At 42.3% G+C, this 24,365-nt stretch overlaps 1 protein-coding gene across 1 annotated transcript; it reads right to left on the reverse strand.

Moving 5' to 3' along the window:
• Positions 1–602: 602 nt before the first annotated feature.
• hcls1 (hematopoietic cell-specific Lyn substrate 1) lies at positions 603–20,999 on the reverse strand. Its single transcript, XM_060903804.1, has 18 exons — positions 20,872–20,999; positions 18,620–18,703; positions 18,304–18,377; positions 16,572–16,701; positions 15,750–15,860; positions 15,482–15,536; positions 15,228–15,338; positions 13,257–13,367; positions 11,669–11,779; positions 10,646–10,701; positions 10,498–10,567; positions 8,164–8,312; positions 6,806–6,931; positions 4,953–5,112; positions 4,506–4,592; positions 4,059–4,145; positions 1,884–1,955; positions 603–1,800 (listed from the first exon to the last, which is right to left on the reverse strand). Exons 2-18 carry the CDS (start codon positions 18,701–18,703, stop codon positions 1,667–1,669), a joined length of 1,728 nt encoding a protein of 575 aa, XP_060759787.1. The 5' UTR covers positions 20,872–20,999; the 3' UTR covers positions 603–1,666.
• Between the last annotated feature and the right edge of the window lie 3,366 nt (positions 21,000–24,365).

Genomic DNA, 24,365 nt, shown 5'->3' on the forward strand with positions numbered 1-24,365 from the left:
TCACCTAATTTTTCTCTTTAAATGATACATTTTCTCAGTTTAAACATGTGATGTCATCTATGTTCTATTCTGAATAAAATATGGAATTTTGAAACTTCCACATCATTGCATTCCGTTTTTATTTACAATTTGTACTTTGTCCCAACTTCTTTGGAATCGGGGTTGTACTTGACTCTCGGTTAACGCCGTATAATTGCATTAAAAATATACAACAGCATTAAAACTATGTACTGTATCAACCATCTCACACACCATCATCACTTCTAAAAGCACAATCTTACCAACAGGTCCCTGATTTTACTGAGGGACCACTCAAAAGGGGGTGGGGCTTAACAAATTTAACATGACATCATTGCGAGCCTTTTGTTCTTCAGCTCAGTGAAGCGCAAATGACTGAATTCACTTCTACACTAAAACAGTAACGTTAGCTCTCCAAGATTGCTTTGCTCACGTTCATGTTCTCATGCTAGCTCACATTAGCTAAACTATTGTGATGTCACATCATTGGGTTTGTGATTGAATTTGACCTAATCCCCGCCCCTTTTTTTTTTTTTTTAAATTCAGAGCTCCATTCTACTGAGAGTAATTAGCATGAACTCAAATTGACGGACTCTTTAGCAGTTTATTTTATAAAACACAGAATAAAACATTCACTGTTGGTAAAAAGGCTTTAGATGGAACAGGATTGTGATATTTTTCCAGATGGAGAAAAAAAATCAAAGTGTTAATTGTACTGGCTGTACAACGCTGCTGAATCCTGGACTCTGATTGGTCAGAAGAAGGTGTGGCAGTAGCACAGGTTTATATAAATGCATTTGTTCTAATAGATCATTGTTTCTATAGTAACAGGGATTAGTTTTAAGAGATGTGACGGAACGACTGTTGAGAGGACCGGAACTAACTAGATGAATATTAAATGCAACTATAAATGGATAAAAAGTACAATGTACTGTTCTTTAATAAATAAAAAAAAATGGAATCAATTGCCAGGAAAAATAATCAGCTTCAGGGTGGAAACAATCACTCTGCTTCATCACTGATTGTTTTACTGCAACAGCACTACACATGGCGAGTTATTCCTGACATATTGCACTGTTTCATTGCCAAATCTGCATCCTCCCTCCCACACACACAGTAAGCAGTTAGAGAATATCGTGATAGTTAACATACACACTGACTTAAAGGGAGAAGGGTGCCAATACTTTATCCTGCATTTAAACTCCTATTAAGAAACTGCATACCAGAGAAAAGGCAGAATGTTGACTTTGTATTTGTCTGGCAAGCTTGGAAATCTGTTGAAGAAATTTTAAAAAATGATCTATTTTATAAAACATAGAGAAAATGCAATGATCTGATATCGTAAACCACGATAAAATATTGTGCAGTTATCATGATATGAAATATAACAAACATCAACACACACCTGGCACAAAGAACACACTTTCTGGGAGATTTGTCAATGGAGTCAATAATAATTTTTTTTAAAAAATTCCTATTTACGCCTAATCTGCGTATCACCCTGACTGACTGTATGACATCAGATACATGACACAATAAAACCAGCAGGTGCACTTTTTACAGAAGATCTGGCAACCTTGTGGTCAGTAACGAGACAACCCAAAAGAGAAAGGTGTAAATTGTACAGAAATACTGGTGGTGTTTCTGTTTACAGGAGCTGCACAAAGGATGCTGGGAAAAGGCCGGTGCGTCCGTGACAGCTTCCTTTCCACCAGCCCTCATCCACCATCTCAATGTTAGTGATGATGTCATCAGGACAGAAGGAGATCTCATCATCCGCCTCTGAAACCAGAGCAGACTGTCAGTGCACACTGGGGTGTGTATGTGTGTGAGAGAGAGAGAGAGAGAGAGAGAGAGATACTCACCCCCCTGATAGTCGTACAGAGCCCTGGCTGATGTTCCGCAGGGGTTTATATCTTCATAATTGTTCTCACCATCTGTGAGAGAAAAAAAAACACAATCACATCGAGCCACGGCTGTGTCCCAAACCACCCCAAATTCACTATACAGTGCACTACAGTGTGTGTGGCCTATATAATGAACAGGGCTTGTGGTTTGGGACACACCCACAGAGAGCTGATGGTGTCTGAGTGGACTGTATAATGAATAGGGTGTGTGGTTTGGGACACGCCCACAGTGGACTGATGATGATGGTGTTTATGTGGACTGTATAGTGAATAGGGTGTGTGGTTTGGGACACATCCACAGTGGACTGATGATGATGGTGTTTATGTGGACTGTATAGTGAATACGGTGTGTGGTTTGGGACACACCCACAGTGGACTGATGATGATGGTGTTTATGTGGACTGTATAGTGAATAGGGTGTGTGGTTTGGGACACACCCACAGTGGACTGATGATGATGGTGTTTATGTGGACTGTATAGTGAATAGGGTGTGTGGTTTAGGACACTCCCACAGTGGACTGATGGTGTTTATGTGGATTGTATAATGAATAGGGTGTGTGGTTTAGGACACTCCCACAGTGGACTGATGGTGTTTATGTGGACTGTATAATGAATAGGGTGTGTGGTTTAGGACACACGCAAAATGGACTGATGATGGTGTTTATATGGACTGTATAGTGAATAGGGTGTGTGGTTTGGGACACGCCCACAGTGGACTGTATAGTGAATAGGTTGTGTGGTTTGGGACACACCCACAGTGGACTAATGATGGTGGTGTTTACGTGGACTGTATAGTGAATAGGGTGTGTGGTTTGGGACCCACCCACAGTGGACTGTATAGTGAATAGGGTGTGTGGTTTGGGACATGCCCACAGTGGACTGTATAGTGAATAGGGTGTGTGGTTTGGGACACACCCACAGTGGACTGTATAGTGAATAGGGTGTGTGGTTTGGGACATGCCCACAGTGGACTAACGATGGTGGTGTTTACGTGGACTGTATAGTGAATAGGGTGTGTGGTTTGGGACACGCCCACAGTGGACTGTATAGTGAATAGGGTGTGTGGTTTGGGACACACCCACAGTGGACTAATGATGGTGGTGTTTACGTGGACTGTATAGTGAATCAAGTGTGTGGTTTGGGACACGCCCACAGTGGACTAATGATGGTGGTGTTTACATGGACTGTATAGTGAATAGGGTGTGTGGTTTGGGACATGCCCACAGTGAACTAATGATGGTGGTGTTTACGTGGACTGTATAGTGAATAGGGTGTGTGGTTTGGGACACACCCACAGTGGACTGATGGTGGTGGTGGTGTTTACATGGACTGTATAGTGAATAGGGTGTGTGGTTTGGGACACGCCCACAGTGGACTAATGATGGTGGTGTTTACATGGACTGTATAGTGAATAGGGTGTGTGGTTTGGGACACGCCCACAGTGGACTGATGGTGGTTGTGGTGTTTACGTGGACTGTATAGTGAATAGGGTGTGTGGTTTGGGACACGCCCACAGTGGACTAATGATGGTGGTGTTTACATGGACTGTATAGTGAATAGGGTGTGTGGTTTGGGACACGCCCACAGTGGACTAATGATGATGGTGTTTACGTGGACTGTATAGTGAATAGGGTGTGTGGTTTGGGACACGCCCACAGTGGACTGATGGTGGTTGTGGTGTTTACGTGGACTGTATAGTGAATAGGGTGTGTGGTTTGGGACACGCCCACAGTGGACTAATGATGGTGGTGTTTACATGGACTGTATAGTGAATAGGGTGTGTGGTTTGGGACACACCCACAGTGGACTAATGATGGTGGTGTTTACATGGACTGTATAGTGAATAGGGTGTGTGGTTTGGGACACACCCACAGTGGACTAATGATGGTGGTGTTTACATGGACTGTATAGTGAATAGGGTGTGTGGTTTGGGACACGCCCACAGTGGACTAATGATGGTGGTGTTTACGTGGACTGTATAGTGAATCAAGTGTGTGGTTTGGGACACGCCCACAGTGGACTAATGATGGTGGTGTTTACGCGGACTGTATAGTGAATAGGGTGTGTGATTTGGGACATGCCCACAGTGGACTGATGGTGGTGGTGGTGTTTATGTACTATATAGTGTCTAACCGGCGTCATGAGCTGGTCTGAGGTCCTCATATTCTGCTTCATCGAGGTCTCTCTGAGGAAGAGGAGGAGGAACAGAGTCGTCTTCCTCTAACAGGTCATCAGCCCGAGGGGACAAAAAGCAATCTTTGTCAGTCCAGTCCAAAATGATTCAGTGATTTATTTACACTTCTATATGATTCAAAAACTATTTTTGTAAATAAAAGTATGGATCTGATTCAGTTCACTATAGTGATTTGATTTAGTGAGATCATTATCTTACAATTCAAAATAAAAAATGATTCATTTCAGTTCATTACAGAGCAAATCGATTCAGTGATTCATTACCTTACAGTTCGATCCAAAAGCAATTTTTGTCAATCAAGAATCATTCAGTTCACCAAATAAAGATTTGATTCAGTGATTCGAAATGACACTGATGGTGTTAATGTGCAGTATGTGGTGTCTAACCGGCGGAATGAGCTGGTCCGAGGTCCTCGTATTCTTCTTCATCGAGGTCTCTCTGAGGAAGAGGAGGAGGAACAGAGTCGTCTTCCTCTAACAGGTCATCAGCCCGAGGGGACAAAAAGCAATCTTTGTCAGTCCAGTCCAAAATGATTCAGTGATTTATTTACACTTCTATATGATTCAAAAACTATTTTTGTAAATAAAAGTATGGATCTGATTCAGTTCACTATAGTGATTTGATTTAGTGAGATCATTATCTTACAATTCAAAATAAAAAATGATTCATTTCAGTTCATTACAGAGCATATCGATTCAGTGATTCATTACCTTACAGTTCGAGCCAAAAGCAATTTTTGTCAATCAAGAATCATTCAGTTCACCAAATAAAGATTTGATTCAGTGATTCAAAATGACACTGATGGTGTTAATGTGCAGTATGTGGTGTCTAACCGGCGGAATGAGCTGGTCCGAGGTCCTCGTATTCTCCTTCATCGAGCTCTCTGTGAGGAAGAGGAGGAGGAACAGAGTCATCTTCCTCCAACAGGTCATCAGCCCGAGGGGGCAGAGACGGGGGCTCGTCATAGTCATTATCAGGCTGCTCATCATCCACCTGTGAACACACACACACACACACACACACACACACACACACACACACACACACACACACAATGCCTTCTGGGTGATTTGTGCTTTGAAGGAGCGACTCATTCGGTTTATGAGATTCAGCTAAGGGGAAGTGGATGAGGGGAAGTGAATGAATGTGTAATAAGCAGCAGCACCTTTAAAGGTCTCCTTGCATCGTTTTTTCATTAATTGTGCGGTGGTCTCTAGTATGAATGAATGCCCTGTGAGCCGGTTTTGGTGAAAAACATGCTGTGGTTCTCCTGTTTCAGGCTGTTCTAGTTTGCTGGAGGAGTGGGTGGCGGGAGAACGACAGGATTTCAGCTCTTACTCATTAATATTCATGACATGTAAACGTGTTACCTCTGATTGGCTAACAGCACTGTGACGCTACCTCCAGTGGGTCAGAACAAGCGGATGTGGATGTCTTACTACGGCGAGAGAGAAGGAACAAACCGCAAAGGGAAAAATACCGCGCGCTGACGTCATTGATGTGCGACGCGAGGAAATAAAATAAATTCAACAAATGTTTGGGTTTTTACTGAACAAAAACGAATAAAATGAACGAGTGACTTAAAAAAAAGGATGTGGGTGCCTTTGTAAAAACTGTTTTGATTGGCTATTATGGTCTCGACATCAATGTTTTGACCAATAACAATGTAGATAACACGAATTTTACATCACATTCAACGAGACTAAAGATGGCGACTTACAAATAATGTATAAGCATCGTTGGAGTTAATAAAGTTTGAACAGCATGAAGGAACATACCCCAACCCCCCGAAATTAATTAAAAAAATTCTCGACGGATTTGGCATAATATAAAAAGGTCGGTTTTTACTCAGAAAAAGCGGGAAACTCTCATCCCTGCTGAACTTGTGACCATGTCACGCATGCTAACGTGGAGAATATGAACATGCTGTTTTGTAACAAAAACCTTCGAACAAAAAGTTCATGTTTTACTTCCAGCTTGTGAGCTGGTGGTCGATCGTCTTGACGACACAGATCCAGGGATTAAAAACAACCTCGAAGCAAAACCACTACTGAAGGCACCGAAGTTTGAAAAGTCACTGTGGTTGAAATGATCAGAACACAGTACTAACGCTGCATTACACTTCGCTGGTGGTGTTCCAAAGATAAACTCCAACCATTTCTTCTTCAGCTCTTCTATCTTGGGCAAGAAATGCAACGTTGATGTCTTACTGCCACAAATAACACAGGCACGAACTTGTTCAGCCATGTTTTCAACTTGCTATTAGGTCCTCTTCGTTAGCTACTGACGAGACGGGCTCTGTCAGTGTTGCCAGATACTGCTGACGTTTTCCAGCCCAAAATATGTTCAAAACCCGCCAAAATGCACTTAAAACCGCCCAATCTGGCAACACTGGCTCTGCTGTCTCTCTCTCCTCGCGCTTAAATCCGAACTTCCTTCCCGTGGGCGGTCGCAAGCCAAGGTGGGCGAGGCCATGAATACTAATTTACGAAGTGACGTAAGATCATATGGCTTTTTCAGATCCGCTCGTTTTTCCGACTATTTTCTTTCATAAGCTAATACAGGGAATGGGAGTAGAATTACATTTTCACACGCAGCATGCATACGCAACTCGGAGTGAACTATGGCATTTCAAAAAGAGCCAGTATTAAATGTTTTTGGTGGAAGGGCACCTTTAAGTTTTTACCTGGGTCACAGGTTCAGGAGAGTCTCTGGGAATTTCAGGAAGTGGCCTGAAGTCCTGTGACAATTTTGCAGCTTCAGGGATGATAGCAGGCCTCTGTACCTCTTCCTCATACTGACAGCTCGTCACCTACACACACACACACACACACACACACACACACACACACACACACACACAGAGTGAGTAAGTTGAATCGCTCTTCATTCAACTGAATCATTCTTGCTTTACAAAAATTGCTTTTGAGTCTAACTGAAAAGTAATGAGTCACTAAATTGAATCACTCTTTCGTGAATCGAATTGAGTTCCCTGAATCGAAAATCTCTGAAAAAGCTTTTGAATCGAATTGCAATCGAATTAAACATCAGTCAAATCAGTTTTTAGGTCACGGAATCATTCTTGATTTCCAAAAATGGCTTTTAAATCAAACCAAAAAGTAACGAATCACTGAATCACAATGCTTTTTAGTGAATTGAATTGCTCTGAATGAACAAATGTTGCTTTTGAATCAGATTGAAACTCAGTGAATCGCTGAATCAAGTTACTCTTGAATTTTTGGTCATTAGCCTTTTTAATCCATTTCACAAAACATGTGGAGGCTTCGGGGGCGGCACGGTGGTGTAGTGGTTAGCGCTGTTGCCTCACAGCAAGAAGGTCCTGGGTTCGAGCCCCGTGGCCGGAGAGGGCCTTTCTGTGTGGAGTTTGCATGTTCTCCCCGTGTCCGCGTGGGTTTCCTCCGGGTGCTCCGGTTTCCCCCACAGTCCAAAGACATGCAGGTTAGGTTAACTGGTGACTCTAAATTGAGCGTAGGTGTGAATGTGAGTGTGAATGGTTGTCTGTGTCTATGTGTCAGCCCTGTGATGACCTGGCGACTTGTCCAGGGTGTACCCCGCCTTTCGCCCGTAGTCAGCTGGGATAGGCTCCAGCTCGCCTGCGACCCTGTAGAACAGGATAAAGCGGCTACAGATAATGAGATGAGATGAGATGTGGAGGCTGGAGGAAGTATGTTGTGTGTCAGACGAACAGTGTGAGAAAGTCAGTGTCCATATGACTCACTGAATCGAATCACTCATTCGTTAAAATGAATCGAATTGTTCTTTACTTACAAAAAAATGTAACTGAATCACAATGATGTGTCAATCAGAGCAGCACTTGTTAATCACACACTTGGAATACATCGTCGTGTAATTGGATTAACTGGGCTAGTGGGCGGGGCTATGACTGGAAACTACAGTTATAATAAACTATAACGAATCAGATTAAAGGTGAGATATGTGATGTTCAAATGAAAACATTCTGACTGGATAACATCGTGATATACAGTAGACAGAGTGTTTAAGATATTTTGTGTGCGTTTTAACCTCTTGTCTCTTCTGTGCCTCCTCTTTTTCTCTCCTCTCTCGAGCCTGTCTCCTCGCTCGCTCCTCCTCTGCTCGCTTCCTGTTCTCCTCCTCTGCCGTCTTCGCCATATTCTCAAAGCGGGACTTCAGCTTTCCGGCTCCTGAAGTCGCTACACACACACACACACACACACACACACACACACACACACACACACACACAGCCATTGACTCACCACATATTCCTTAATAACCTTGTGAATCACCGTATAATTGTTTAAAAGGGGGCGGGGTCAGAAAAACTATTTTTGGAAGGCATGGTTATTCGAGCTTCTGCGATGTCCAATCAAATCAGCTCCTCTCATTCTCTTTAAAAATGATACTTTTTTGAAAAGACATGTTTGGGTTCGCTAATAGATCACACATTGCGAATTTTAACATAAGCTTCACACAGCGTTTACATCTACTAATTCCTTTATTGTGCAATAAATTTGACAAGTTTGGCACTTAAAGCTGCAGTGTGTAATGTTCAAAAGCGTTTCTAAACCTGTAATAGATCTAAATCAAGTCATTTCAATATTATTAAACATTAGTAAAACATTTGCATGATTTGCAGTATTATTATTCAGTAAATTGTGCTAGTTGATTCATTGCAGGCTCCAGTTTATATTTTTCAGGCCCTGAAATTAGCTCCAACCCCAGTCTTATCACAGTTGCATGCTTTAAAGGGAACCTGTGAAATACATCACAGTTTAGCAGAGGGGTGAAGTTTTACAGGGTACGAGGGAAAAGTGTGTTCATGTTTTTATTGCACTTCACTTTACAACCACCAGAGGACACTAAACATTACAACCAGGGCTTTGAACCAGAATTTTTTTCCTATTGGTTCGTTCCGAACAGAAACGGAATTTTAACGTTTCCGGTTTTGGGTTCCACCATTAAATAGACGTTCCCGAACCGGTTAGAACAAAAAGATTTCGTTCCCGGAACGGTTAATTACGTTCCCTGTCAGCTGTTTAACAAATGGCTATAAAATTATGTCTCTGTCTCATCCAGCTTAAGCCAAATGTAGGCTAATTCTATTACAACCTTCATTAAATAAGACAAGAAATAATTCAAAACAATTATTATTTCAAATGTTGGCGATTTGGATTCTCAGTATGTCTTCCCATCTACACAAACAGAAAAAGTGCCAAAAATGAAAGATAATTCGTTTAGTGTGTTACCAAAGGCTAGTCAGGCCCTATAGAGGGCTACCGCATGACGTCACCGCGCCGCGAGATTTTGTTAGGCGCCATATTGGAAGACCAAGTACACATCTGTGCAAGTACATACATACATAAAACAAACTACACCTGAAATGTAGCCAGGGCCGGTTCTGCCCTAATCTGGACCCGGGTGCAACATCGCGCAACCCCCCCCCCCCCACCAAAAAAAAAACACCAGTCTAAATCAGGACAACCATCACATAACTATAACTATAAACATTTTATATCAACTATTTTAACTAAATGGGCTATAATAAATAAGCCTGCAGGCAGCCACGGCGGGCTGCCTCAGAAAAGTAACCATTTGTTCTACCTTAAAACTCGTTTTGCATTTTCTGCCTCCTTTTTTGTATTTTCGACCCTCCGTTTATTTTCTTTCCTTTTCTGAAAACCCGATTTGTGTCCAGACATTTTGTTCTGCTACCAACGAACTAACTCGTCAGGTCTCGTCTCTCGAGTCCGCGATGATTCCCGTGGGAGGGGCAACAACTGATACATTTTTACAAACAGCCAATAGGGAGGTTGCATCGTTCAGGCTCTTCTTTGCTCAGACACTCAGTAATGGAGACGTGATAGTAGTCCACCTTCCCGCTCTCTCCATTCAGTCAGCGAACGTCACACAGGAAGTGAACCCCAGTGGGTCATAGAAACTTGCGCAGGAGAAGAATGACTTTTTTATTTGTAGGCTACGGAAACTTTGAGGAACGAAATAAAAACCGGTATTAACCGGTTACCATTATTTTTAATAAGCGTTTCTGTTCTGGAACATAAAAAATAATAAAGTTTCTGGTTTCGTTTCTGTTCCATGTGAAATAGAAAAAGTTCCCGGTTTTCGTTTTCGTTCCTTGAACCGGTTCAAAGCCCTGATTACAAATGGCTCCTTTAATTATTTTTATTGATTTTATTTCCTTGTATTGCTTTTAGCACATAATAATAACAACTATCTGGTTTAATTGTTTGCGTTTTCTGTGAATCATTGTATTATTAAATAGAATTGTAGTGTTTAGTGTTTGGCCGAAGTAACATACACAGTGGTGTAATGTGAGAATACGTGTGTGTGTGTGTGTGGTGACAGTGTGACACTTACAGGCCTCGAGTGGTTGAGTTTTCTCGTAGGATGATGTGGGAGACTCCATTTCACTGAAGGAGACTGCGTTCTAAGATGAGACGAGTCCATGTCATTCAGCACTTATCAATCGTGTTAATGTGCTATTGTGCATGTTAATGAGGTTTACCTTATCCATGCGGTCGGCCTGTACACCGTAACGTCCTCCGAAACCTTTAGCATAGTCTGTAACAGAGGACAGATGGAAAGGTGATGTAGGAAAAAAAAATCACTTTTCATTCATTTTATTCACCATAATAAAAATACAGTATGTAAAATAAAGACTGAGCCACCTAGTGGCATGTGCTGGTACTGCAAGTGGAGGTATCTATACAATTTACTGTAAAATAAAAGTCTCATCTCATCTCATTATCTGTAGCCGCTTTATCCTGTTCTACAGGGTCGCAGGCAAGCTGGAGCCTATCCCAGCTGACTACGGGCGAAAGGCGGGGTACACCCTGGACAAGTCGCCAGGTCATCACAGGGCTGACACATAGACACAGACAACCATTCACACTCACATTCACACCTACGCTCAATTTAGAGTCACCAGTTAACCTAACCTGCATGTCTTTGGACTGTAGGGGAAACCGGAGCACCCGGAGGAAACCCACGCGGACACGGGGAGAACATGCAAACTCCACACAGAAGGGCCCTCGCCGGCCCCAGGGCTCGAACCCAGGACCTTCTTGCTGTGAGGCGACAGCGCTAACCACTACACCACCGTGCCGCCCCTAAAATAAAAGTACTACAGATTATTTTATGAAGCGAATTTTCAGATTCTCTCATGTTTCTGATCTTATTTTCTCCTTTACCTCTCCTCTCTGTCTCTCATCTTTCTTCTTCTCTAATAACCCCTTCCCTCTGCTTTCTACCCATTTTTCATTTACTCTTCTCATCTCATGTCTTCTTATTTTTAATCTATTTTTTTTTTACTTTTCTCTTCTTCTTCCTGTATCCATCTTCTGTTCTCTTTTCTTCTCCTCCTCCTCATCGTGCCCTCTTCTACTCTTCATCTCTAACCCTGTACTCTTTTCTTGCCACCATTTTCTGTCCATTTCATCTTTTCTCCTCTTCTCTTCTATTTTTAACATCTCTCATCCCCTTTCATCCTCTTTTCTTCCTCTCAGTGTAAAACAGTTGGTAAACTTGCCTTTCTGGGACTCGTGTTTCTCAGTTTCTCCTTTATAATCGTAACCCAGAGCCGCTTTATCGACTCGCTCCTTCTGCACCCCAAACTTCCCTCCAAAGCCTTTAGAGTAATCTGCAGGGAAACAAACAAATAAATACATGGACGATAATGTCATGTGACATTATTTTATGTGATATAAAAAGTTTTTATTTCTGAATATACACCAGTCATATACACCAGCAATTAAGGGGGCCAAGCATGTTTGTGACTATGGCCTCATGGTTAGAGAGGCAGCTTTGGGACCAAAAGGTCACCAGTTCGATTCCCTGGACCAGCAGGAATGTCTGAAGTGCCCTTGAGCAAGGCACTGAACCCCTGGGGGTGCTGGATGTTGCTGTGGATGAGAGCGTCTGCTAAATGCCTGTAATGTAATCATCAGTGGTTTTGCCCGAGGAAATATTTGAAGGCTATATGTCAAGCCATCAGAGATCTTGAATCCTTTTTGAAGTTGCACATGACATCAGGACATGCTTCTGAACAGATTTGCCAAGTTTGGTGTCAAAACTTTGCTGAGAAATGGCCTCTCTTCCTGTTTGATGACTTCATGATCAAATTTGTTCATGCGTTACGAACGAACCATGTAGAGTATCGGAAATTCAGAGAAATATGTTTCGTTCAGCAAAGTTGGTCAATGCAAAGGTTCAGATTTCATAAAGATGAGACAAAGTTACTCAAAGTAGTAAAATAAAAAGTTAATGAAAAGCAAAATGGGGCAGCACGGTGGTGTAGTGGTTAGCGCTGTCGCCTCACAGCAAGAAGGTCCTGGGTTCGAGCCCCGTGGCCGGCGAGGGCCTTTCTGTGTGGAGTTTGCATGTTCTCCCCGTGTCTGCGTGGGTTTCCTCCGGGTGCTCCGGTTTCCCCCACAGTCCAAAGACATGCAGGTTAGGTTAACTGGTGACTCTAAATTGACCGTAGGTGTGAATGTGAGTGTGAATGGTTGTCTATGTGTCAGCCCTGTGATGACCTGGCGACTTGTCCAGGGTGTACCCCGCCTTTCGCCCGTAGTCAACTGGGATAGGCTCCAGCTTGCCTGCGACCCTGTAGAAGGATAAAGCGGCTAGAGATAATGAGATGAGATGAGATGAAAAGCAAAATGGCTGACTTCCTGTTCTTCCACATCATCAATTCTTTGCATCCGTAACGCTCTGCACCTGCCAGGAAATCAGTAACATGAAGAATAATGACTTGAGTTTGTGCATTATGAACAAACCGTCCTGCATCTGAGAAGAAACAAGTCCAAGAAATAAGCTTTGTTCAGACTGGTCTCATGATGTTCGGGTCCAAATCTGTGATGGTTGGACAACATTCGAAGTCGCAAAAATTTTTTACAAACATTCCCAATTATGGTGATGTTAACATCACGGTATCCACTGAACTCGGCACGACCCAAAGAATCAGACTCCCACTGCGTTTCGTCATCCGTTTATGAAATGTGGCCCAGAAAATGTTCATAAAAAGTATCTGAAGCATTCTGTGGGCTGCTATCCAATAACAGTAGGCTGCTGAACACCTTCAGTGCTTGGCCCCCGAATGAGTACCAACGACCAACCTTTCTGTGACTCGTGTTTCTCAGTTTCTCCTTTATAATCGTAACCCAGAGCCGCTTTATCGACTCTCTCTTTCTGCACCCCAAACTTCCCTCCAAAGCCTTTAGAGTAATCTGCAGGGAAACAAACACAAATAGAACAACGTCAAAACATCAAGGAATGCATTTTAGGCTAAACCAGGCTTTTATTTCCCTCCAACAGTTCTGCATATACACTGGAGATAGATTTATAAACAAAATTATATACTGTCATAGTCAAAAGTTTACATACACAGACATGAATGTCAAGGGCAACCGGTGAACCGGCGACAGGGTCATGGGCGTCGAAGAGTCATTGATTCACACGGGGCATGAAGGCTAGCTCCAATCCCACAGAAGAGCTCCTGTAGCACAAACTGGTGTCAGCATGAACGTTTTCAGCAGTTTGTGCTACAGGAGCTCTTCTGTGGGATTGGACCATACGGGCTAGCCTTTGTGCCCCGTGTGAATCAGTGATCCTTCGACACCCATGATCCTGTCGCCGGTTCACCGGTTGTCCTTTGGATCCTTGGACCACTTTTGTTCTGTACCAACCATTGCACACCAGGAATACCCCACAGGATGGGCCATTTTGGAGATGCTCAGTCAGACCCAGTCATCTCACCGTCACTATTTGTCAAAGTCACTCAGATCCTTACGCTCGCCCATTTTTCCTGCTTCCAACACATCAACTTCAAGAACTGACCATTCTCTTGCTGCCTGATAAACCCCGCCCCCTGACAGGTAACATTGTAATGAGATAATCACTGATATTCACTTCTTCACCTCCCAGTGGGTTTAATGATATGGCTGATCAGTGTATGCTCAGGGCAGCACGGTGGTGTAGTGGTTAGCGCTGTCGCCTCACAGCAAGAAGGTCCGGGTTCGAGCCCCGGGCCAATGAGGGCCTTTCTGTGTGGAGTTTGCATGTTCTCCCCGTGTCCGCGTGGGTTTCCTCCGGGTGCTCCAGTTTCCCCCACAGTCCAAAGACATGCAGGTTAGGTTAACTGGTGACTCTAAATTGAGCGTAGGTGTGAATGTGAGTGTGAATGGTTGTCTGTGTCTATGTGTCAGCCCTGTGATGACCTGGCGACTTGTCCAGGGTGTACCCCGCCTTTCGCCCGTAGTCAGCTGGGATAGGCTCCAGCTTGCCTGCGACCCTGTAGAACAGGATAAAGCGGCTACAGATAATGAGATGAGATGAGTGTATGCTCAAATTTGCCCTGTTGGTGGTGCTAGAGTGCTTGAGACAGATACATAAAAATTAGTGCGTGGGTGTCTGAGACAGTTCATGATCGCTGTGCCAGATTTCATAAAACATGTACAAAGTGTCCAGTGGGCTGCCATCGACTCGCTTACAATTACAATACACACTTCCTGCTTGGCCCCCTAATTAATCCCAGCTAATTTTACATGTCAAATGGTTTCACGATGCAGATCTTTATAACCAATTAACTGCCAACTTTTCTATTATATTATGTGCTTTGGGGCGGCACGGTGGTGTAGTGGTTAGCGCTGTCGCCTCACAGCAAGAAGGTCCGGGTTCGAGCCCCGTGGCCGGCGAGGGCCTTTCTGTGTGGAGTTTGCATGTTCTCCCCGTGTCCGCGTGGGTTTCCTCCGGGTGCTCTGGTTTCCCCCACAGTCCAAAGACATGCAGGTTAGGTTAACTGGTGACTCTAAATTGACCGTAGGTGTGAATGTGAGTGTGAATGGTTGTCTGTGTCTATGTGTCAGCCCTGTGATGACCTGGCGACTTGTCCAGGGTGTACCCCGCCTTTCACCCATAGTCAGCTGGGATGGGCTCCAGCTTGCCTGCAACCCTGTAGAACAGGATGAAGCGGCTACAGATAATGAGATGAGATGAGATTATGTGCTTTGTATACAGTAACTACCTGTACGTGGAACACAAATCCCACACATTCTTGCACTATTAGCATGAAGAACTGATTTTCTCACCTTTCTGTGACTCGTGTTTCTCAGTTTCTCCTTTATAATCATAACCCAGAGCCGCTTTATCCACTCGCTCCTTCTGCACCCCAAACTTCCCTCCAAAGCCTTTAGAGTAATCTGAGATTGAAACAAGAAGAAATTTAGAAGTTTATATCTGATCTCAAATCTCCATGAAATACTGAGCCCCATGTGGCAGGTAGGAGGGGTGTACAAACTTTTCTTTCACCTGTCTCTGTTTGTGACTTTGTGAAATGGAGTACCTTTCTGAGAGGCGTGTTGCTCAACTTCCCCTTTATACTCATAACCCAAAGCCGACTGTGGACAGGAACCGCAGTGAGATCAGCGAGGACATCACGCAGGAAATGGTGAACGTGTTAACAAAATAAATAAATAACATTTTTAAAAAATTAAATCATTTATTTCACAAAGTTTACAGTAGAATCCACTGTGTAGAGTTTAAAGTCTGGGGTGTTATTATATCAAGTATATAATTACAATGTAATGTATGATGTGTGTATCCTACCCTACCTGGTCTATACGGTCCTTCTGTACGCCAAATTTCCCTCCAAAACCCTTCGATGCGTCTATCTGGGACGAGTGCTGTGCCACCTGTGCTACATAGCTGTGCCCCACTGCATCCTGGGAAGGAAAAATTCAACAAAACATCACGTCGTGCTCGGTCTAAACCACAGAGCGCATAAAACTGCACCTTCATTCCATCAGTACATGGAAAAAGGCTTCATGTGCTGCTCTGATTATACTGTATAAATACATAGCTGTGACTCCGCCCCCTATGGAAATAGTAAATAACAATAAAATAATTATGTGAACAGAAATAAACAAAGAAAAAAATAAAGAAAACTCATTTATTATAATGGGTATATTATAATATTAAGTAAAATTTTAGTACTTCAGTCATATAAAAGTATTCAATATTTAAATAAAACAAAATAAGCAGAAAATCGTACAGTCAATGTTGAAAACAGAAAATATAAAAATACATGATATTATTAAATAAAATATTAATAATTCCACACTACTTGTTCTAATAATTACATAATAATCATAATAATATTATGCATTTTATATGCTATGGTTTTATATGCATTAAAATAAATAATTGTATTTAAAAAAACAACAACCCATAAATAAATAAATATATAAATAAATAGTTGTTTATACACATCTCCAATGGAAACCAGCGTCATCTGAGTGGATCTTGCGTTTAATAAAATTATTATTATTATTATTATTACAAAAATAGCATATTAGTTGTGTATACTATTGTACACATTAAATTAAAACAACAACAACAATCAAATAAAAATAAAAACACATGATTTCTCAGACCTTATCCATCCTGTCTTTCTCGACGCCGAATTTGCCGCCATATCCATATGACGCTTTCGGACCTTCCTCCTGCTCCTTCTTCTTCACAGTCTCATGCTCCTGAGATACCTTCTGTCTGAGCTCAACCACGCTACACACACACACACACACACACTTGTTTTTATTACATCATTCCACATAACTCCCAGAATTCCTTCCTCTGAGGATATTTGTACAGCACATCGTGATTTTGATTCACAACTGAAATCATCAATGTGTGATTTTGAAAGCTTTGATGTGAAAAACATTGTTGCCAAGCAACAAAGAGCAATGAACACTAACGCTCAGCTAATGATTTATCTAACAAGCTCATCACTAAGTGCAATAAGGAAATTAACTTGACGTCACTCCTGCTCCTTTCCCAGAATGCTTTGCTCTCCGGTTTCTACAGCTGCCTTCTCTCTAAACTGAGTCCATATTTGGGAGTGTAATACACTGAAACACTGCTACTTCCTCTCTGGGTCGCTCACTTCCTCTATCTGTTACTTTGGGTGACGTTTTAACCACCGTGGTTTCAGTTCAGTGCAGAATAAAAATGCTGAGACTCTAAATGTGTTCTATACCTCCTGAAAGGCTAAAATTATTGAAGCGACTGGGTTCTTCTGAGACACAGAACGGCACATAACACAGTTACAGCAAATAAAGATAAAACTAACAGGAACTACTCAACTGACAACTCAGGGGACATGCTGAATAGCTGCATAAACTAAAGATCCTCCGACACTTTAAAAGGCATTTTAGTCTCAGCAATGAAGGTCAGTCAGTACGTCAATCAGTGAGCTGGTCTGTCAGTGAGTTGGTCTGTCAGTGAGGCGGTCCATCAATTAGTGAGTTGGCCCATCAGTGAGTCGGTCTGTCAGTGAGTTGGCCCGTCAGTGAGTCAGTCTGTCAGTGAGTAGGTCTGTCAGTGAGTTGGCCCATCAGTGAGTCAGTCCATCAATCAGTGAGTCGGTCTGTCAGTGAGTTGGCCCATCAGTGAGTCAGTCTGTCAGTGAGTAGGTCTGTCAGTGAGTTGGCCCATTAGTGAGTCGGTCCATCAGTGAGTCGGCCTGTCAGTGAGTCAGTCCATCAATCAGTGAGTTGGCCTATCAGTGAGTCAGTCCATCAATCAGTGAGTTGGCCTGTCAGTGAGTCAGTCCGTCAATCAGTGAATCAGTCCATCAGTGAGTCAGCCCGTCAGTGAGTTGGCCCATCAGTGAAGCAGTCCGTCAATTAGCGAGTCAGTCCATCAGTGAAGCAGTCCGTCAATCGGTGAGTCAGTCCATCAATCAGTGAGTCAGTCCATCAGTGAGTCAGTCAAGTCAAACAGTGAGTCAGTCTGTCAGTCAGTCGGTCTGTCAATGAGGCAGTCAATCAGTGAGTCAGTCCATCAGTTAGTTGGCCCATCAGTGATTCAGCCCATCAGTGACTCAGTCCGTCAGTGAGTCAGTCAATCAGTGAGGCAGTCCATCAGTTAGTTGGCCCATCAGTGACTCAGTCCGTCAGTGAGTCAGTCCGTCAGTGAGTCAGTCAATCAGTGAGTTAGTTAATCTGATAGTTGGTAAGTCAGTGAGACAGTGAGCAAGTCAGTCATTCATCATTCAGTTCTTTAGTCAGAGTGAGTGAGTGAGTCAGCAAGTCAGCAAAAATCATCACCAAATTATAAAGTAATATCTTTTGTTGAAATCTTTGGTTTTTGTCAGTAGTTAATTACCTGATGTGCTCTTTGCGTCCTGATCCTTCAATGGTTTTTGATCCCCACCTCTGTTCCTGCTCCGACACGTCATTCTGGTGCACGAAAGCGAAGATTCTCACATTACTTTATATCCATATCATAACCATCTCTCTGTCTGAATCCTTCTACAGCTTTATTTTATTTATGCAGGAGAAAAGTCTGAATCTACAGAGACTGTACTGTTTATACGGATCATCACCGGAGTCCAGAATACATGTTGTAGTTTTACTGACATAAAATATAGGGTTATTGCCCTGGGGTGGGGTGTAAAACAGGACATGATGTTGACATGTACCTCAAAATCTGGATCTGTTTCCCAGTCATCTCCCTCAGATGCCACTTTCACACTCACATTGTGACCCACCACAGATTTCCACATCTATGGAGAAGAAAAAATAATAATAAAAAAACCCTTCTTTATCTCACACACAAGTAATGCCAACAGGTCTCTCAAACGTCAAAAGAAATTTAAAGCTGCTGTAAGTAATATTAGCTTGTCTCTCAAATTTCAAGGGAAATTTAAAGCTGCTGTAAGTAATATTAGATTGTCTCTCAAACTTCAAAGTAAATTTAAAGCTGGTGTAAGTGATTAGCTCGTCTCTTAAACTTTACAGTACATTTAAAGCTGCTGCAAGTAATATTAGCTTGCCTCTCAAACTTCAAAGTAAATTTAAAGTTGTTGTAAGTAATATTAGCAAGTCTTTATAATGCCACACTAAATTTAAAGCTGCCATTCTATTTTTAAAGCAATAGTAACCATAAACTGTGCTCATAGATATTAATTACTGCTATGTAAGATTTCTGCTGTGATTTCTAAAAATATAAAGGGGCTGCTAGTGGATTTGAAAATAACTGATAGGCAGGAAAGACATCCTTGCAAAGAAGTGCCCTGGGTTATACAGGTGGACCAGACCATGTTGAAAATACTTACTTTCTGATTACAAAGCTAAGAACAGACACAGAGACATGAAGCATACAATGTAATTCAGTTATCCAATTTTTTTTTTACACTGATTAGTGCTTTATTTCATTTGTGTTTTAAGTAGCTTGATATAAAAGTTATATTTTTGCTACTCACGTTTCTACTCAGACCAAACAAAAGAAACAGCTGGTTACTATTGGCCCTTTTCCACTACCCTTTTTCAGCTCGCTTCAGCTCACTTCAGCCCGACACGGCTCGCGTTTCGACTACCAAAGAACAGCACGACTCGGCTCGCTTCAGCCCTGCTTAGCACCCAAAACTCGCACCGTTTTGGAGTAGGGCTGAAGCGAGCCAAAGCGAGCCGAGTGAGGCTGGGGGCGTGAGCAGACACTCCCCTGTGCACTGATTGGTGAGGAGGAGTGTCCTCACATGCCCACACACGCCCCGCGAGCGCGCTGGGATCTGTAAACACCGCAAACCCGGAAGAAGAAGAATTACGAATTACGAGAATTTCTGAAGCCTTATGCGCCTCGCCTCATCTATACGCTCTTGCCAGTATCTGTTGGCGTTGTCGGTGACAACAAGCCACAGCACCAAGACCAGCAACACTAATGACTCCATGTCCTCCATGTTTATTGTTTACTATTCGGGTCGTGAGACTACCACTTAAAAGATCACTGATGTCACTGTTTGCGCTGCTTAATGACATCACGTGACGTCCACCCACTTTCGCTAACTCCACCCAATGTGTCCACCCACTTCCAGCCAGCACGGTTCAGCGCGGTTGTAGTCGAAATGCAACTCCAACAGCCCCGCTCAGCTCGACTCAGCCCAACTCAGCACCGCACGGCTCAGCCCGACTCAGCCGCGTTTGTAGTGGAAAAGCGGCATATGAAACCACAACAGACCGACTTGTGACAAACTAGTGTGAATGTAATGTCAGATTGTGAAGAGAGTTTAGTTTAAAAAAAAAATCACTTACGGACGCTTTAATATTATTTGCTGCATTGCGGTCATAAGTTTTTGTTGTTTTTTTAAGTACAGCTTTAATAGTAATGTGTGTGTGTGTGTGTGTGTGTGTGTGTGTGTGTGTGTGTGTGAGAGAGAGAGAGAGAGAGAGAGAGAGAGAGAGAGAGAGACGCTCTGTCCTCCTATATTTGGTAAATGAATGATGTAAATTAGATTGCTAATTAGTTTAAATACATGTTGATCTTCTTGTTTCATTTCGACAAAGTATTTTCACATTTATTCTCCTTCCTGTCAGTGTAATTTTTCTTTCTATGACATTGTACCAGTTCCTCAATTTTACTTTTTGCACCTTTTATTCAATATCCAGTTTAAAATACGTCCCTTTTTAAAAAAAAAAAAATTCCTGCTCATAATTCTAAAATCAAAGTACACATTTACAACCACGGCTGAGTGAAGTTCAGCAGCAGAAATGCAAAACTTTTTTTTTTTTTGACAAGTTGACAAAGTGCACACACACACACACACACACAGACACACACTTCCTGGAAAAACTGAAATCTTTGGGTTTTCTGTTTTACACAGAATATTATTAATATACAGATATTAAGAATCACACAGAGACAGAAAAAAGAATGCAGGGATTAAATGCTACTTACATTGTGGCTGTGTTGAATAAAAAAATGTGAATGTGAAAAAAAAACAAATAATAAACCTGGAAGAGAGAAAAGCTGAAGTCGGTGAAGTTGTGCTCGGGCACGAGGAGAGCAATGCGCGTTCACGGTGGAGGAGAGGGAGGAAGTACGTGTGTGTGTGTGTAAAGACTTAAAAGGGCTAAATGTCAAATATACAATATGCAAAATACCCAATAACGTAGAGAAACAACGATAACAGAGGTGTAATGACATACCATCACTTGGTCATTGTGGCACAAATAATCAGGTTTTTTTTTTTTTGCAGCTGTAAATGAGATCAGTAACAGCACTCAGAAAATAAAGTACATTCTTGTTCCGATTGGGGTACAACAGCTCAACACCCTCTAAGGCAGGGGTTCTCAACCTTTTCTGCTTTAAGCCCCACCTATTCATACTTGTAACAAGTCGGGGCCCATTAAAAAGATCCCCAATTATTTTGGCTCATCTATTCTACAACCCCGATTCCAAAAAAGTTGGGACAAAGTACAAATTGTAAATAAAAACGGAATGAAATGATGTGGAAGTTTCAAAAGTCCATATTTTATTCAGAATAGAACATAGATGACATATCAAATGTTTAAACTGAGAAAATGTATCATTTAAAGAGAAAAATTAGGTGATTTTACATTTCATGACAACAACACATCTCAAAAAAGTTGGGACAAGGCCATGTTTACCACTGTGAGACATCCCCTTTTCTCTTTACAACAGTCTGTAAACGTCTGGGGACTGAGGAGACAAGCTGCTCAAGTTTAGGGATAGGAATGTTAACCCATTCTTGTCTAATGTAGGATTCTAGTTGCTCAACTGTCTTAGGTCTTTTTTTTTGTCGTATCTTCCGTTTTATGATGCGCCAAATGTTTTCTATGGGTGAAAGATCTGGACTGCAGGCTGGCCAGTTCAGTACCCGGACCCTTCTTCTACGCAGCCATGATGCTGTAATTGATGCAGTATGTGGTTTGGTATTGTCATGTTGGAAAATGCAAGGTCTTCCCTGAAAGAGACGTCGTCTGGATGGGAGCATATGTTGCTCTAGAACCTGGATATACCTTTCAGCATTGATGGTGTCTTTCCAGATGTGTAAGCTGCCCATGCCACACGCACTAATGCGACCCCATACCATCAGAGATGCAGGCTTCTGAACTGAGCACTGATAACAACTTGGGTCGTCCTTCTCCTCTTTAGTCTGAATGACACGGCGTCCCTGATTTCCATAAAGAACTTCAAATTTTGATTCGTCTGACCACAGAACAGTTTTCCACTTTGCCACAGTCCATTTTAAATGAGCCTTGGCCCAGAGAAGACGTCTGCGCTTCTGGATCGTGTTTAGATACGGCTTCTTCTTTGAACTATAGAGTTTTAGCTGGCAACGGTGGATGGCATGGTGAATTGTGTTCACAGATAATGTTCTCTGGAAATATTCCTGAACCCATTTTGTGATTTCCAATACAGAAGCATGCCTGTATGTGATGCAGTGCCGTCTAAGGGCCCGAAGATCACGGGCACCCGGTATGGTTTTCCGGCCTTGACCCTTACGCACAGAGATTCTTCCAGATTCTCTGAATCTTTTGATGATATTATGCACTGTAGATGATGATATGTTCAAACTCTTTGCAATTTTACACTGTCGAACTCCTTTCTGATATTGCTCCACTATTTGTCGGTGCAGAACTAGAGGGATTGGTGATCCTCTTCCCATCTTTACTTCTGAGAGCCGCTGCCACTCCAAGATGCTCTTTTTATACCCAGTCATGTTAATGACCTATTGCCAATTGACCTAATGAGTTGCAATTTGGTCTTCCAGCTGTTCCTTTTTTGTACCTTTAACTTTTCCAGCCTCTTATTGCCCCTGTCCCAACTTTTTTGAGATGTGTTGCTGTCGTGAAATTTCAAATGAGCCAATATTTGGCATGAAATTTCAAAATGTCTCACTTTCGACATTTGATATGTTGTCTATGTTCTATTGTGAATACAATATCAGTTTTTGAGAATTGTAAATTATTGCATTCCGTTTTTATTTACAATTTGTACTTTGTCCCAACTTTTTTGGAATCGGGGTTGTATTAGAATCTAATAATTGATTGTAAAGTGTATTAATGGGATGCGACATCACTCTCTGTTACAGATGGGAGCCCAGGAATTAAATAAATGCAGTAAAAACAAACTGTTTTTAATTGTAGGTATTGTATTTAAAACTGTATGGATGTGCCAGAAGCCAAACCCCTACATGCAGAACATTCTCAGCCAAAAGGGATTAATGATCCAAAAGTGGAGTCTGGTCCATTAACACAAGAACTTGGTGCCATGTTTGTGTTAAGAAAACAAGCAAGTTATTAAAACCAAGAAGTGGACATAGAAACCACTCAATGGGATTAGATCCTTACACGCTAACAAAGAAGGATTTTTCCCACGAGTTGGAAAATTATCCATTCGTTGAGTTCCCCGACATCTCAAACTACCTGGTGCTGCAGACATCGTTCTGCACAGACACACAGATGAAAACCTGGAAAAGCATCGAGGAGTACAACTTTTTATATGTGGCTGGGTTAAAAATCTGGGGATCAGGACACTACAAGATAGACAGCAGTAGACAGATCTAACTGCAGGAAAAGGGTTTATCAGCAGGCGTGATTTTACAAAAGCAAAATGAAAGCACAGTAAACAAACAGTGTTATAAGCACAGCTAGAAACAAATGTGACACCAAGCCTCTGTGAAAACAGCATCTGTATCTGCGTGTGCTGATTGCGCTCAAATCAGTATCAGGTGTTTCCCATAACACCTGGGTCCCAAGCGCGCGCACACAACGTGATCTGTGAGTGAGCGCGGCCGCTCAAGCTGCACCAGACTCGAGCACGCAAAGGTGTGACAGTCAAGTGTTCGCCTAGTGTGTGACCACAACTTTTATTTCATATGTACAGTACCTTGCAAAAGTATTCATCCCCCTTGGTGTTTGTCCTGTTTTGTCACATTACAAGATGGAATTAAAATGGATTTTTGGAGGGTTAGCACCATTTGATTTACACATGCCTACCACTTTAAAGGTGCACATTGTTTTTTTATTGTGACACAAACAATAATTAAGATGAAAAAACAGAAATCTGGAGTGTGCATAGGTATTCACCCCCCAAAGTCAATACTTTGTAGAGCCACCTTTTGCTACAATTACGGTACAGCTGCAAGTCTCTTGGGGTATGTCTCTATTAGCTTAGCACATCTAGCCACTGGGATTTTTGCCCATTCCTCAAGGCAAAACTGCTCCAACTCCTTCAAGTTAGATGGGTTGCGTTGGTGTACAGCAATCTTCAAGTTATGTCACAGATTCTCAATTAGATTGAGGTCTGGGCTTTGATTAGGCCATTCCAAGACATTTAAATGTTTCCTTTTAAACCACTCCAGTGTAGCTTTAGCAGTATGTTTAGGGTCACTGTCCTGCTGGAACATGAACCTTCATCCCAGT

Source organism: Neoarius graeffei, chromosome 21 (genome assembly GCF_027579695.1).
Source record: "Neoarius graeffei isolate fNeoGra1 chromosome 21, fNeoGra1.pri, whole genome shotgun sequence".
NCBI lineage: Eukaryota > Metazoa > Chordata > Actinopteri > Siluriformes > Ariidae > Neoarius > Neoarius graeffei.